General features: G+C 44.2%; 1 protein-coding gene across 1 annotated transcript in view; it reads right to left on the bottom strand.

Annotated features, from left to right (window-relative positions):
* Positions 1-14,153, bottom strand: part of DCC (DCC netrin 1 receptor) — a 1,018,850-nt gene that overhangs the window by 56,640 nt on the left and 948,057 nt on the right. The window contains exons 24-25 of the mRNA XM_025198166.1: positions 9,887-10,113; positions 2,703-2,819 (exon numbers count right to left, since the gene is read on the bottom strand). Coding sequence (XP_025053951.1) covers positions 2,703-2,819; positions 9,887-10,113 — 344 coding nt within the window. The remainder of the gene's footprint in view (positions 1-2,702; positions 2,820-9,886; positions 10,114-14,153) is intronic.

The raw sequence follows: 14,153 nt of genomic DNA, 5'->3' as shown, positions 1-14,153 counted from the left end.
GGGGTCAGGGATCAGGCAAAGTGCACTAGGGAAACCAGAGAGGCACAATCAATGTCTGGGGGGAGGGCAGGGGGTTGCTGGGATCTGGGAGGGTTTGGCAGAATCAAGGGTGTTTGCAGGGTTCATGGGATGGGGGGGCTTGGGGTGATGGGAGGCTCTTTCTTCACCCTTTGGGACTAGTGGCTAACCCTCAACTTTTCCCCACCCCTGACAACAGCCCCCACATGGAACCTACCTGCCATGCCTTCTGTCCCTCCCCCATTTCAATTTACTTCCTCAGCTCCCAGCACTGGCAAATGCTGGTAAAACTAGCACAGGGATCTGCTTGTGCATTGGTGAGTTTGACTGGCGGGGGAGTTGTCCATCTGGGGGTGAAGAGAACAGGCTGGGGGGCTAATGACAGCCCAGTGCCAGGGTAGGGGTAGAAAAAGCACAGCCCCAGGGCTCAGCTTTTCCAGCCTTGGGGTTGTGCTGGGAACTGTATGGAATTTCAATTAGATTGGTCTTGCTAAGTTAGACATGAGCTTGGACATGAGCTAAGTTAGAGTACCTCATAGGTATATGTAACAGGGGGCCTCCTTAGGGCCGATCTCCGTGGCCCGCCCCACCCTGTTCTTGGGCCAACCGCCTGCCTTCTCGCCTGCCACACCTTGATGTTAATGGATTCACTGATTGATGTCAATTAAGTGGGAGGCTACCCATTTTGGTGCCCCGATGCTAGGGGGGCGCTCTCTGCGGCTTCTTTCCTCCCCTACACCGCAGCCCAAGCCTCGCAGATGGCATCTTGATGTTCACATCCTCACCGGCCCTCACGCTGGGCCCCTGAATCCTCTTAACAGGACCCCTCTATGATCCCTCCAATCAGACGGCCTCTCCGCTTTCATTCGGGCTACTAGCCGCCCGAAACTATTTTCCCCTCTTGGGTGTGGTCCCCCCGGGACCTTTGGCTACTAGCCGTGGCCCACCTCCAGGCCCGTCGGGACCCCCGGCCCCCGGCTCTTGGGCGTCCCTCACGGTGGGCCCCTGGCCCTTTTGCCCCTCCTGGTCCTGGCCCCAGCATGGGCCAGTCGAGGGTACTATCTTGTCCAGGTCGGGTCTCTAGCCCCTCACTCTCTCCCAGGGTCCACCCTCTGGGCCCCTCAAACAAACGGGGTTACCCACCTGGTGGTGGGGGCAAGGGGTTAAGGCGCCCCGACCCGCCTTTCACCAGGGTGGTAACTGGCCTGGCATTTCCTGGGGGCTCCCGCGCCACTGAGAGCCCCACCAGGCCACCCACTCCTAGCAGGGTGCAGTTTTAGGTCATGCCCAGGAACAGGAGCCTCCTTACCATCCCCTACAGCTCCTCCCTTACCTCCAGATTGTTCTCAGCAGCCCTGCGGCCAGGCAATGTTGCTGCCTGGGCCTCCAGCAGCCAAACTGCCCTGTTTATATAGGCAGCCCTTGCCTCCAAAATGGCTGCCCTCATCAGGCACCTGGTGGCTGCCAGCTCCAGACCCTTAAAGTGGCAGGCACACACCGTGCCCTGCCACAGTATACTTAACTTAGATTGGGTCAGCCACTATTAGAGTGATCTAACTGTCCTGAACTTCTGTACAGTTTGCATATACATCCACCTAACTAGTGTAATGTCTGCACCTGGATGAGCTACGTTAGATTGGGTGGCTATTTTCTGTGATCTAATCTCCCCCTACCCTCCCTGGATGTCCATATGCAGCCATATATGCAAAATTATTGTAACTCATAGGCAGAGGTGGTAAGGATCTTCTCTGACAAAATGTTTTTTAGCTGAAGATTGCCAATTCATTGAAGCCCAAACCTGCACAGAAACACCCAATTTCTACAAACCTTTAATTGCATTTTTCTTAGGCCCATAAAAGTAGACACCCCACTCACCCCAGAATTGCCAATAGACTAGTGGCCTAGCTGATCATCTGAGAACAGGGAGACAGTTTCAAAGTTTTGCTTCTTCTCAATCAGGGACTTGAACTGTCACCCACATCTGAGATTATTGTCTTGCCAACTAGGTCATTGGATTTTTTTTTCCACTTTGTCACTTATTTTTGTCCAGCTGTGGAAAAGGAAAAATAATGGATCTGTGAAAAGTTCTGTGCAGTGAGTAAACCAACCTTTGGATTTCCTAGTGGCTACATTTTAGAAGTAGTAACAGCAATGATCATATTATGAACAAAAGCCTATATTTAGGTTGTGTGGCCACCATCCAACCCTCATGTACAAAGGAGGACATTAATAGAAGACATTTGAAATTATTTTTTTTTTATTTAGTGGTAAATAATAATATCTACTTCTTAAGTGCTGTTTTTCATCAATACCTTTCAAGGCGTTTTAAAAACAGGGTCAGTTTCACTGTTACCATTTCTAAAGATAGAGAAACAGAGGTCCAGGATGGTGGAGTGAATAATCCAATGTCAGAAACAGAAAAAAACCTGAAGTCTCATGAGACCCAGTCCAAAGACTTAACTAACGTAGAGGCCCGAGTGCTAAAACTCTTAAATTCTGTCACTGACTGAGCAGGAAAGTTTGGCAAGCCTTCTCTAAAATGTAGTCAATGTTAATTACTGGTACTGTGTTGGAAGTCTTAATTAAAGTTTATAAGGCACTTTGAGAGCCTCCAATAGAAGATGCTGTATCTGAGTGGTTCTTCTCACCTACAGCAGTTTGAGAGAGAGAAATGCAGTACTTACGAGGGTTGCTTGGTTGTGAATCCATTGGAATCATGAGTTTGGCACGAGTGGCTCTGCGGGCAGCAAGTGAACGCTCTAACGTGGACATACTACTTCCCACCTCCTCTGTATCTGGACCTACAAAAAGCAACATAATGGCTGTTGTAACCTTTGGTAAACCCTGTTAATCAAACTGCTCCCCACTTTGTCATATGCCCTACAAAAATCTTCAGACTTCCACTTTAAATCTATCCATTTATATGGCATCATCAGTGCACAGCTCCACAGAATATTCTGAACACCTTTGCAGAGTAAATTGATTGCTCTTCATTTTCTAACAGCCAATTTTAAATGAGCATTTCTTCTTTTCTAATCACATCATAGTTTAACTCTCATTTCTGCAGGGAGTCATAACAAAGTCATTTGATACAAATTACACTTTTCCTTTCCTTTGATATAACTTGTTACTGACTCCTCTTACCTTTCAAGGTTTCATAGCTACAATTTACAAACTCAGATGCATTAAGTCAGGGTCCTAAACTAGTATTCTGGTGCCCACTCTTCAGACATGCTTTGAATCCATTTAGTAAATGGCAGACAGTTAAAATGATTGTCTCAGCAGCTAAATAATAAGGCAAATTATTAAAGTGCTGAAATATCAATGTTCTAGTACTGAAGCAGATATGTTTAATATACTAAGCAGAAGGCAGATCAGGATCGTATCTTTGGGACTAACTGGCCCAAACAAGCAAACTTTTTGTAGACAGAAACCTACTTTATCGGTTGATATAACATAAGACTCTAGATTAACTCCCTTTTGTAATAGAGGCATCTTTTTCAAATGGCACAATGGGTTCCTGGATCACATCATATCACATGTGCATAACATATTAATGTTATATAAGTAGCTATAAGAGAAAATAAGTATACCGTTGCCATAGAAATAAACTAGCTTCATTTGGTATCTGCATATTTAACCTAAGCAGCTCAAACACCAGTTTTTTTAAGGTTGGAACTTGCCTTTCTCCCATTTTCTTCATATTAACTTGATCTGAGTTTCAGAATGAAATCTGCCCTGCACCACTTACCAACAACCAGAACTAAAATGGTTTGGTAGTTCCCGATTCCAAATAGTACACAGGCATTTAGTTCTGGTCCCACTGATCATCATGTATTTTTATCTAGTTTAGTGGTTCTTAAACTTTTTTTTCGTGGACCATTTGAAAATCGCTGAGGGTCTTGGCAGACCACTTAATAAACTTTTTTTTGTTCTACAAATCAAAGCACATAACTCTCATTTTCATATCAGCGGTCTTACCTTTCTAATGTGATGGATGTGCCTGTTTTTTTTTTTAGCAAAGTTCTGGGAAGTCAGGTGAAATGTTTGTCAGCTTTAGCCTTAGGTCACCTTTCTGCAGACCACCTGAATAGAGCTTGTGGACCACAATTTGAAAACCTCTGATCTAGTCCTTTTGGTCAGGAAGCTGCTATGCTGTGGTTAACTGCTTATCAGCATCCTGATCAAAGCCCTAATCTTAACAGACTTTGAGTCATCTTCCATAATCAGCTTATATTACTCACTGCTTTGGATATGAAGCACAGTTCTTTGTGGCAGAGACCATCTTGCAATGTGTTTTTATGATGCCTTCCAAAATGAGGCTGGAATTTCCTACATGGTAATCCATACAAATTAAAAACAAACTGTTGATAAATTATCAGACCCTAAAATCACGTCAGTAATGGATGAGAAAAATATTTTTCATCAAATTTAGAGGTCTGAACATTTATTAGCTCTGCCATTTCTTTTACTCCAAAGCCTTTCTATTCAGAGGTGGACTGACAAACTGAGTCAAATTATTTATCATTTTATATATTGCCAAGGCATCTGCATTATTGAAAAGCTTATGCAGTTTTCTAGAGTCACTTGGCTCTGTCACTCATGAGCGATGCAGTCATTGTAAACTCATGCCAAATATATTTATAGTTTCAACTTATATATTGTTTTTCTTCTGTAAAGGAAGAGACTAAAAACGAAAAAAGGTTTCTTTAAAGGAAAACCTGTGCTATATGCATATACAAAGAAGGAAAAAGAAATGCTAGACTGGCATTAAACTGATTTTTTCTCATTAGAATTTCTTTCCTTCCCTCTCTTTTTTCAGCATCTCCTTGGACCAAATTCTGACCTTAGTTACAAAACTCCCACTGTTCCATACTTCCTCTTGTTTTTCCATTTTATTTTTTCTTTGTCCCTTTTCATGTCCCTTATTTTCTTAAAGCAGAATTCAAACTCAGTAACATCTGGTTTCCAGCAGAAGTTCTGAGATTGTACCATATTAAAATGGTGTAAAAATCAAATACTGCATTTTCTTCTAGGTATAAACTGATCCAAGCAGCAGGTCACATTGGGAAAAAGTAAAATATCACTTCTGATGACTTGATTGAGTTGCTTAATATTTGATTTCTTTAAAAAACAAAACAAAACAGAAACCCACTCTGATTTTATAAACCAACTGGTAATATTTGAGGAAATGATAAGCAAAAATTCTGTACAAAATGTATCCTGTTGACAGATTACAGGTACTATAGATTTTCCTTTTCTAACAGGTTCGCACGTTCAGCATAGGTATTGCTCAAATTGCACTGAAAGCTATCCATATAAACCAGCCATGATTTTATCTCAGGGAAATGGTACCAGCCAAAACGACAACAGCATGTTGCTATTTGCCAACTCTAGCAATACTATCATGATGTTTGGGGCTTTTGTTGGAATTGCAGCTGCTGAAATCAGATTATCACTTGAGAATCCCAGCTCTCATGTTAGCCCTCATGCCAGCTCTAAAGGGTTATTTTTAAATCTCTTGACTGTTTTAGCCAATCTCACTTTTTGAGGTGTAGAGTGACTTGACACTTTGTTTTTTTAAATACTTGGAGTTAGCAGTGCTGCCAGAGGTATATTGTATCTGATAATCAGAGCCAGTACTAGCAGAGGGCTTCAGTGGCATGGGAATTCCTCAGAGCGACGTGCCCAGAATATATAGTGCTAGTGAACTGTGTATTGCAGCAGCCATTGCAATCCCCTTTGACAGGGTACAGCATGCATTTGTTTGATTCTGCAGACCTGGCCTGTTTCTTGTGTTGGACAGACTCTAGACTCCTCAAGTCCTTATGTCTGAGAGCACAACAATTGGGATGGTGGCAGTCCCCTGTATAAAAGCTATTAGGAGTTTCCTTTTCTCCCTTTGAAACATCAGTTGAAGGCTAAATCAGATTCTTCCCATAGGGCCAGGATTTATGCATTTCAGAACTGCTTATGGGACAAGATGGCATCCACCTCATGTGGAGAGGTAAGTCCCTGTTCTCAGCCAGGATGGCTGATGTACTAAAAAGGGCTTTAAACTGACTTCGATGTGGGGTAGGGAAGCTCCAAGTGGAGTATGCTTGGGGACTGGCACACAGGAAAGCTCCCACGTGGAGGACACTAAGATAACTGTTTTTGAAAATGCTAACAGAATGGTTTTCCCACAGCATCTCAGGAAAATGAGGGTGTCCGTGGGGGGCTTCAGCTGCCTGTACACCAATGCCAGGAGCATGGGGAACAAGCAGGAGGAGCTAGCCCTCCTGCTCTCTACTGGGCAAGATGACCTAGTAGGGATCACGAAGACCTGGTGGGACTCCTTGCATGACTGGGGCATAGCCATAGAGGGCTACACCCTGCACAGAAGGGACTGAGCAGGGAGACAAGGCAGAGAGGCAGCTCTCTGTTATGGATCACTATATCTCTCTGGAGACTGACATTGGCTCCAAAGATAAGCAGCTTGAATCCCTCTGGGTCAAGCTTTGGGGTGGGGGGGAGAGAGGGGAGGTGAGGTGAGAGAGACCCAACTATGGGTGGTTACTACAGGCCACCAAACCAAGGCGAGGAGCTGGATCTGGACTTCTCTCAAGAACTGACAGAGGCCGCGCATGCAAGAGACTTGGTTGGCATGGACGACTTCATTTACCCAGACACAGACTGGGAGGAAAGCTCAGCTAGGTCGGATCGGTCATGCAGCTTCTTAACTGTGATCGAGGAGCTCTTTCTGACCCAGGAAGTGCAAGGGCCAACCAGAGGTACCGCTCTCCTAGACTTGGTCTTGGCCAAAGAAGATGATCTGGTGTGTGGCTTGAACATTGAGGGTAGTGTGGGTGACAGTGGCCATGAGCTCACCAGTTCACTGTCCGCCACGATGTTGACAAATCAACCAGCGGGATTGAAGTCTTGGATTTCAAAAATTCTGACTTCAACAAGCTCAGGGCATTAGTAGGGGAGATGATGCAGGATCAGGGATGAAAGGTGAATGGGATGCACAAAGAGTGGTTGTTCCTCAAGAATACTATCCTCGAAGCACAAAAGAAAACCATTCCCATGAAGAGGAAAGGTAGCAGAAAGGACGGCAAGCCCTCCTGGCTCAACAGAGACATTTCTTGAAAAGGAAAAAAAGAGTTATACGCACACAGTAGAAGCTAGAGGAGGACTATACAACAGTGGTCTGTGCTTGTAGAGAAATGATTAGGAAAGCTAAGGCGGCAACTGAGTTTAAGTTAGCCAAGGGAGTCAAGGACAATAAAAAGTCCTCCTTTAGGTATGTAGGGACCAGAAGGAAAATAAATGGAAGTATGAGGCCCCTGCTTAACACCTCAGGACAGCTAGGAACGGACACTCAGGAAAAAAATTAACTCTTGAATGCCCACTTTGCTTCAGTATTTCACCGGACCAAGGGGAAAGACAAGCAAGATAAGGATCACAGGGGACATGGTGAGAATGATAGCCTTCCCACTGTGGCTGCTGAGCTGGTGCAAAACCAACTAGAAAAGCTAGACATTTATAAGTCAGCAGGACCAGATGGACTTCACCCAAGAGTGCTGATGGAGTTGGCTGAGGTGATTGCAGAACCCCTGGCAAAACTCCTTCAAAAATTGTGGCACACAGGGGAGATCCCTGAGGATTGGAAGAGGGCCAACACTGTACCCATCTTCAGGGAGGGGAAGAGGGAGGACCCAGGTCAATCAGCCTAACCTCCATCCCAGGGAAAATCGTGGAAAAAAATCATTAAAGAATCTATGTGCGATATGCTTGTTGAGGGTAAGATTCTGAACAGCAGTCAGCATAGCTTCATCATGGGCAGGTCTTGTCTTACCAATCTCATCTCCTTCTATGAACAAGTCTCTCACCACCTAGATATAGAAGAGAAGGTCAACATTATATACCTAGAGCCAAAAGGCTTTTGAATTAGTATCCCATGATATCCTTGTGGGAAAATTGGAAGATTGTGGGATTAACTGCTCAACAGTTTAGTGGGTGGAAAACTGGCTTCATGGTAGGACCCAAAGAGGTCTCATGAATGGATATGTGTCATCCTGGTGAGAAGAGGCCAGTGGTGTCCTTCAGGGGTCCGTGATTGGACTGGTGCTTTTCAATATCTTTATCAATGATTTGGATGTGGGAGTGAAAAGCTCACTGGCCAAGTCTGTGGATGACACCAAGTTACGGGGAGCATGGTCATGCCAGAAGATAGGTTGCAGATACAGGTGGACCTAGACAGGCTACAGAGTTGAGCAGACTGGAACCAGATGAAGTTTAACACTTCCAAGTGTAAGGTGCTCCATCTGGGGGCAAACAAAACTCAACATATATACAGGCTTGGTGGTAACAGCTTGACTTGCACCATGGCCAAAAGGGACCTAGGGTTAATGACTGACCATCGCATGAATATGAGCTGTCAGTGTGATGGGGTGGCCAGCAGGGCAAATAACACACTGGTACGCGTCAACTGATGTATCTTATATAAAACTAAGCAAGTGATACTCCTGCTGTACTCAGCACTGGTGAAACCACAGTTGGAGTACTGCGTCCAGTTCTGGGTGCCACACTTCAATAAGGATGTGGAAGAACGTGAGAGGGTCCAGAAAAGAGCCGCCCATATGATCAGGGACTTGCAAGGCAAGCCATACGAGGAAAGGCTGAGGGACTGGGTCCTCTTTAGCCTATAGAAGAGAAGGTTGAGAGGAGACTTGATAACGACTTACCACTATATCAGAGGAGTGCATCAGGAGCTCGATGAACAACTGTTCACTAGGGCACCCTTAAGGAAGACCAGGACCCAATATAAACTCCTGGATATAAACTCCTGGAAGACCACTTCAGGCTTAATACCAGGAAAAAATCCTTCATAGTCAGGGCGTCCAGACTGTGGAATGCACTTCCTCTAGGGGTGGTGTAGTCACCTACCCTGGTGGTTCTCAAGAGGAGACTGGACAGTCATCTCGCTGGGGCAGACCAGAACCAGAATAAGTTCAGTACTCAGAAGTGTAAGGTGCTCCATCTGGGGGCAAACAATCCCCAACATACCTACAGGCTCGTGGGCGACAATTTGACTTGCATCATGGCTGAATGGGACCTAGGGTTAGTGATCGACCATCGCATGAACATGAGCCGGCAGTGCAATGCTGTGGCCAGCAGGGCAAACAACACAAAGGCATGCATCAACCATTGCATCTCATACAAAACTAAGGAAGTGATACTCCCACTGTAGTCCACACTGATGAGACCACAGCTGGAGTACTGCATCCAGTTTTGGGCACCGCACTTCAACAAGGATGTGGAAAGACTAGAAAGGTTCCAGAGAAGAGCCACCCATATGATCAGGGACTTGTAAGACAAGCCATAAGAGAGGCTGAGGGACTTGGGCCTCTTCAGCCTATAGAAGAGAAGGCTGAGAGGGGACTGGATAGCGCCTTACCGCTACATCAGGGGAGTAGATCAAGAACTCCGTGAACACCTGTTCACCAGGACACCCCTGAGGAAGACCAGGAGCAATGGTTACAAACTCCTGGAAGACCAATTCAGGCTCAATTCTAGGAAAAACTCCTTTGCAGTCAGGGTGTCCAAACTATGGAATAAACTCCCTCCAGAGGTGGTGCAGTCACCTAACCTGTACATCTTCAAAAGGAGACTGGACAGTCACCTCGCTGGGGTCACTTGACCCCAGTTGTCTTTTCCTGCCTAGTGCAGGGGGACTGGACCTGATGATCTACAAGGTCCCTTCCAGCCCCTAGTCATCTATGAATCAATCTACACAGCACCACAGGTGTGTGAAGGGGGGAAACCCCCCTAAGGTATGGTTATGGCTGGAACATCTCAATGCACACAATGATGCTGACATTACCAGACTGCGAGGCACTCTTGCTGCCCATCTGGGTTTCAGACTGGCTATGGCTGACTGGAGTGATGTCTTGACAGCTCTGCATTGGTGAGTCTCTTCCTGAGGGGTCAGACCCTGATGGCTTTTCAATGTTCTTCATTTCCATCTCTTCGTGGTGTATCCAGAGGTCTGGGGGTCTCAGATCTTTCTGGCTGCCCTTCCTTTTACCCGCACTATGCGTAGCACGTTTTCTAGGAAAAAAAAGTGAAAATTGAAATGTAAGAACCTTTTTACCCCTCACATAATAAACCTTTAAAAATGAAGTGACATTTGCTTATGAGACTCAAATTTGTGGAACAAAGGAATCTCTTTGGGCTTATGCTACAAAGCAGAGGAACCAACTACCTCAGATGCGGCTGCTATGCATTTAGGCCTTAAGAGATAAATGCATTGAAGCATTGACACGTTAAGTCCCCAGGGTGCAGGGCTGGGTGCCAGATCTCATTCCTGTAGCACCAGCTGCTAGCTGATCCATGAGGTGGCACTGGTGTTAGTTCCAGATGAGGCCACTTGCCAAGCCCTTTGAGCTAGGCATAAGGTGCCTCACTGACAGCATATGCTTAGCAGATAAATAAGTGGGGGCAAGTGAGAGGAAAAACTGGTGTTTGTTCCAGCAGAAGGGCTTGGGGCTCGGCAGGATAGGTCATTTTTGCACCAGCTGATGTGCAGTTGGAGAAAAACTCCTTCCAGAAACAGAAGGAAAATGGTGAAGTTCCTCTTTAGGGAGAATATAATTTCTGATACATCTGCATTTTAGAAACAGCAACCAAAAAGTGCATAGTCTCTTCCTGCAGTGTTCTGCAGAGCCCATGCATTCCATAAACAGAGACAGCATATGCTATACTTCTTTAAAAATACATTGAAGAGTATTTTTTTTAGCACACATAAACAAAGAAATGCAGAGTGGCATATCCCACAGCAACACTAACATTGCCTCCTTATGCATATGCATTACAATATGTTTCTCTTTATAGGACCACCTTCTTTCGGGACTGCCTTGATGGGGTGAGAAGTCATTGTTTCAATGATGTTGAAAGAAATGTTTGCAGTTTTAACTGGTGGCAGGAGGCTGGACAGGTCAAATGGTAGTGACCAAACCAAAAGGATTCTACCGGTCTGCTAGTTTGAGGGTCAAATTGCGGGGGGAGCATCAGGATGACCACCTACCTGTGTAATCATATTGGGCACCTATACTCATGCTGGACCTCTGCTTTGATGTGTGCTAATTAGCATGCATTACAGCAGACTTGATTAATCGAGTGTGCTGCAATTCTGCTAGAGCGTGCTAATTAGTGTGCTCTGGCAGCCTCTGCATCACGTGTGTTCAGCGTCCCCGCATTTCAAAATGGGGGCAGGGGTGCTTTAACTAAAGCTCATTCAATGAGCTTTAGTTAAAGCACCCCTGCCCCCATTTTGAAGCATGGGGCACTGAATGCATGTGATGCTGTGGGCAATTTAATTAGAGTGGCTCTCAGAGGCTGCCAGCCTGGGAGTGGCATGTGGAAATGGGGGAGCAGGCAGCGCCCATCTCCTTATACTGCTTATCCCTCATGCTTTGGCACACCATGCCCCAGATAGCCACTCCCTGCCTGGCTGGAGCGCAGCATGCCTCAAGACTGGGGAGCAAGCAGCCACAGGGTGCCTTGGCACGGGGGCTCCCCAGTGCACAGAGGCACACCCCTCTGTGCATTTGTACCAGAGCTCACCACTTTGGCGTGGCTTGCAATGCTTTTTTCCACATTTTGTTGGTTTGGTTTGGTTTGGTTTTTTGCTACTGGGAAATCCTGGTAGCAAATTTTGCCTCAGCGCTGCAGATTAGGAGCACTGAGCACTGATTAATGTATTACTTGTGCAGTTTGTGGTACTGTAAAAAGGTTTTCAGTGCTACAAACCACATGTGCCTGCATGTCTGGATCCAGCCAAGGTGTGTATATACCTACATGCCCTATTACATGTGTACATTTACTTTAAAAGAGACGTATGTAACTCCCTTTTACAGTTACAGTTACCTAAAAAGTTTCATGGGTTCACATTATGTACACTGAAAGTTTGGGGATGGGTGCAGGCTTGCTTTTGGTTTTTGTTTATTTTGGAATAATATGACTGAACATTTTATATAGCACTTTTCCTCTCTGGATCTCTCAGCATTTTCCAAATGTGGATATGTATCATTAGGGCAAGCTTACAGGCATGACAAATGAGGCGCACACAGACACAGACCAAAATTTTTCAAACTTATGTGCCTATTTAGGCATCAAAACAACAGCAGTCTGATCTTAAAGGTGCTGAGCAATCACAACTCCTTATTGAGCCCCCATAAATAATTCACCCCAGGATACATTTATACATCTGCTAAGTCATTATGGCCTGATTCAAAGCTCATTGAAGTCAATGGAAAATCTCTGATTAACCTCAGTGGGATTTGCATCCTGTCTTATTTGAGCTTGCTTTTCTTTTATAAACTGCTGAACAAAATGGCAATCTGAAAAGTTAAGTAGAGGTATTTAACAGGAAGAAGAGGCTGAGTCAGTTAAGGAATTTCCCTCACTTTAAGAAGCTAAATATTCTTTATGTCAGGTATCCAGGTTGTAGCTGTATTAGTCTAGAGGAAAAGGCAATCAGGACTTATAGTAGAGATGATATCTTTTATTAGACCAAAAAGATTTTTGCAACAACAAAAAAAAATCTTTAATTGCAAGCTTTCAGGCACAAACACCCTTCATCAGGCATTGGAGAAAAGGCTGTTGGATTGAACTGAAAGTTCATATTTCATAGGACTTCACAGAAGAGTCAAAAGATGGAAAACTCCTCTGGGCAGTTGGTTCATAGCTGGTATGGAGCCTCTCACCTCCTTTGAGGATCTGTGATTATGCAAATTACGGTAAAAGCTCCCTTAACCGGCACCTTACAAGCCGGCATGTTCTATTAACCATTTTTACCCAGGAGAACTTTTACAATCTTTTCTCCAATGCCTGATGAAGGGTGTTTGTGCCCGAAAGCTTGCAATTAAAAAATGTTTTTTTTTCAAAAATCTTGTTGATCTAATAAAAGATATCTCTACTATGAGTCCTGATTTAAATATTCTTTATGCATTCCAGGCCAGATATAGAGGTTTGACAATATATATAACAACCATTTAAGTCAACGAGGATTTTGCATGCAAGAGGAGGACTTTTAGAACAAATATTTATCAAAAATTAAAATCACATTTAGGGCACACCATTGAACCCTAGGAAGCGAATGGCAAACTTCTCTGGCTTCAATGTCCCCAGGATACGATCTTCAGTTCTTCCAGAATCTGCCCTCAATCTTTATAGTGAGTAAAATTCTACAACCACTTCAATGAGTTAGCAGAATTTCTTTCAAGGATGAGGAAATGGAACATTAATAGAAGAGACTATTCTGGGATAGAGGTTTTGTGATTTGGCATTTTTGAGGATCTCCAAATTCACATGCAGGAGTTTACTGTGAATGCCCTCAAGTATCTTGTGTGCTTCACTTAAAACAAGCCCCACAGAGTCTGCCCATAATTACCTCACGTGCACACACTGCTATTTTCTAATGTCTGGAACGTCATTATTCCAAAAGCATTTTTTTTTAGAGCAAGGCAAAGGCATTAGACTGCAGTCTCTATGGAACGTGGATGTTTTCTAACCGTGCAGCTGTACAGCACCCAACACAGTTGACTAATAAGTCAAGTAGTAGAAGGAGGATCCTTTGTTCAAGCTTCAATCAGTTGGTTTTTGGCTCTTTTAATTATTAAAAAAACAATCCCAAAGTATTTTTATTTAAAACAGGAACATTTGCCCCCCTCCCTTCCCTTTTGGATAAGAATAAAAAAACCCCCCAAAAAAACAGATTTTTGTCACTTTCAATTTAAAATAATGAATTTCCCTGAGCTGGAACTAGACATGGGAAATTTCAGCCCCCAAAGTAATTTTCTTGAGAAAGATATAAACAACTGTAAATAGGGGGTTATAATGAATGTGTCATTCCAGCCATAACTACACAATTGCTATAGTAATGGTATCATTTAAAAAAAACCCTATATTCAGTGATGTAGCTCTGGTACATTGTTTATTTACAGAAATCGTTGATGTTCTTATATTCCAAGTGTGGCAAAATGAATCAGAGTGCATAAAAGAAGGTCATCAACAATGAATGAAAAATCAGTCGGACCAGAGAAAACTGTTACCAGAAAAATGCTCTGTCCATCTTATTCTTTTAATAC

This window comes from Alligator sinensis, unplaced genomic scaffold (assembly GCF_000455745.1).
Source record: "Alligator sinensis unplaced genomic scaffold, ASM45574v1 scaffold701_1, whole genome shotgun sequence".
NCBI lineage: Eukaryota > Metazoa > Chordata > Crocodylia > Alligatoridae > Alligator > Alligator sinensis.
Note: the sequence above shows the minus strand (reverse complement) of the source record. Positions and strands in the feature narration are given on the sequence as shown.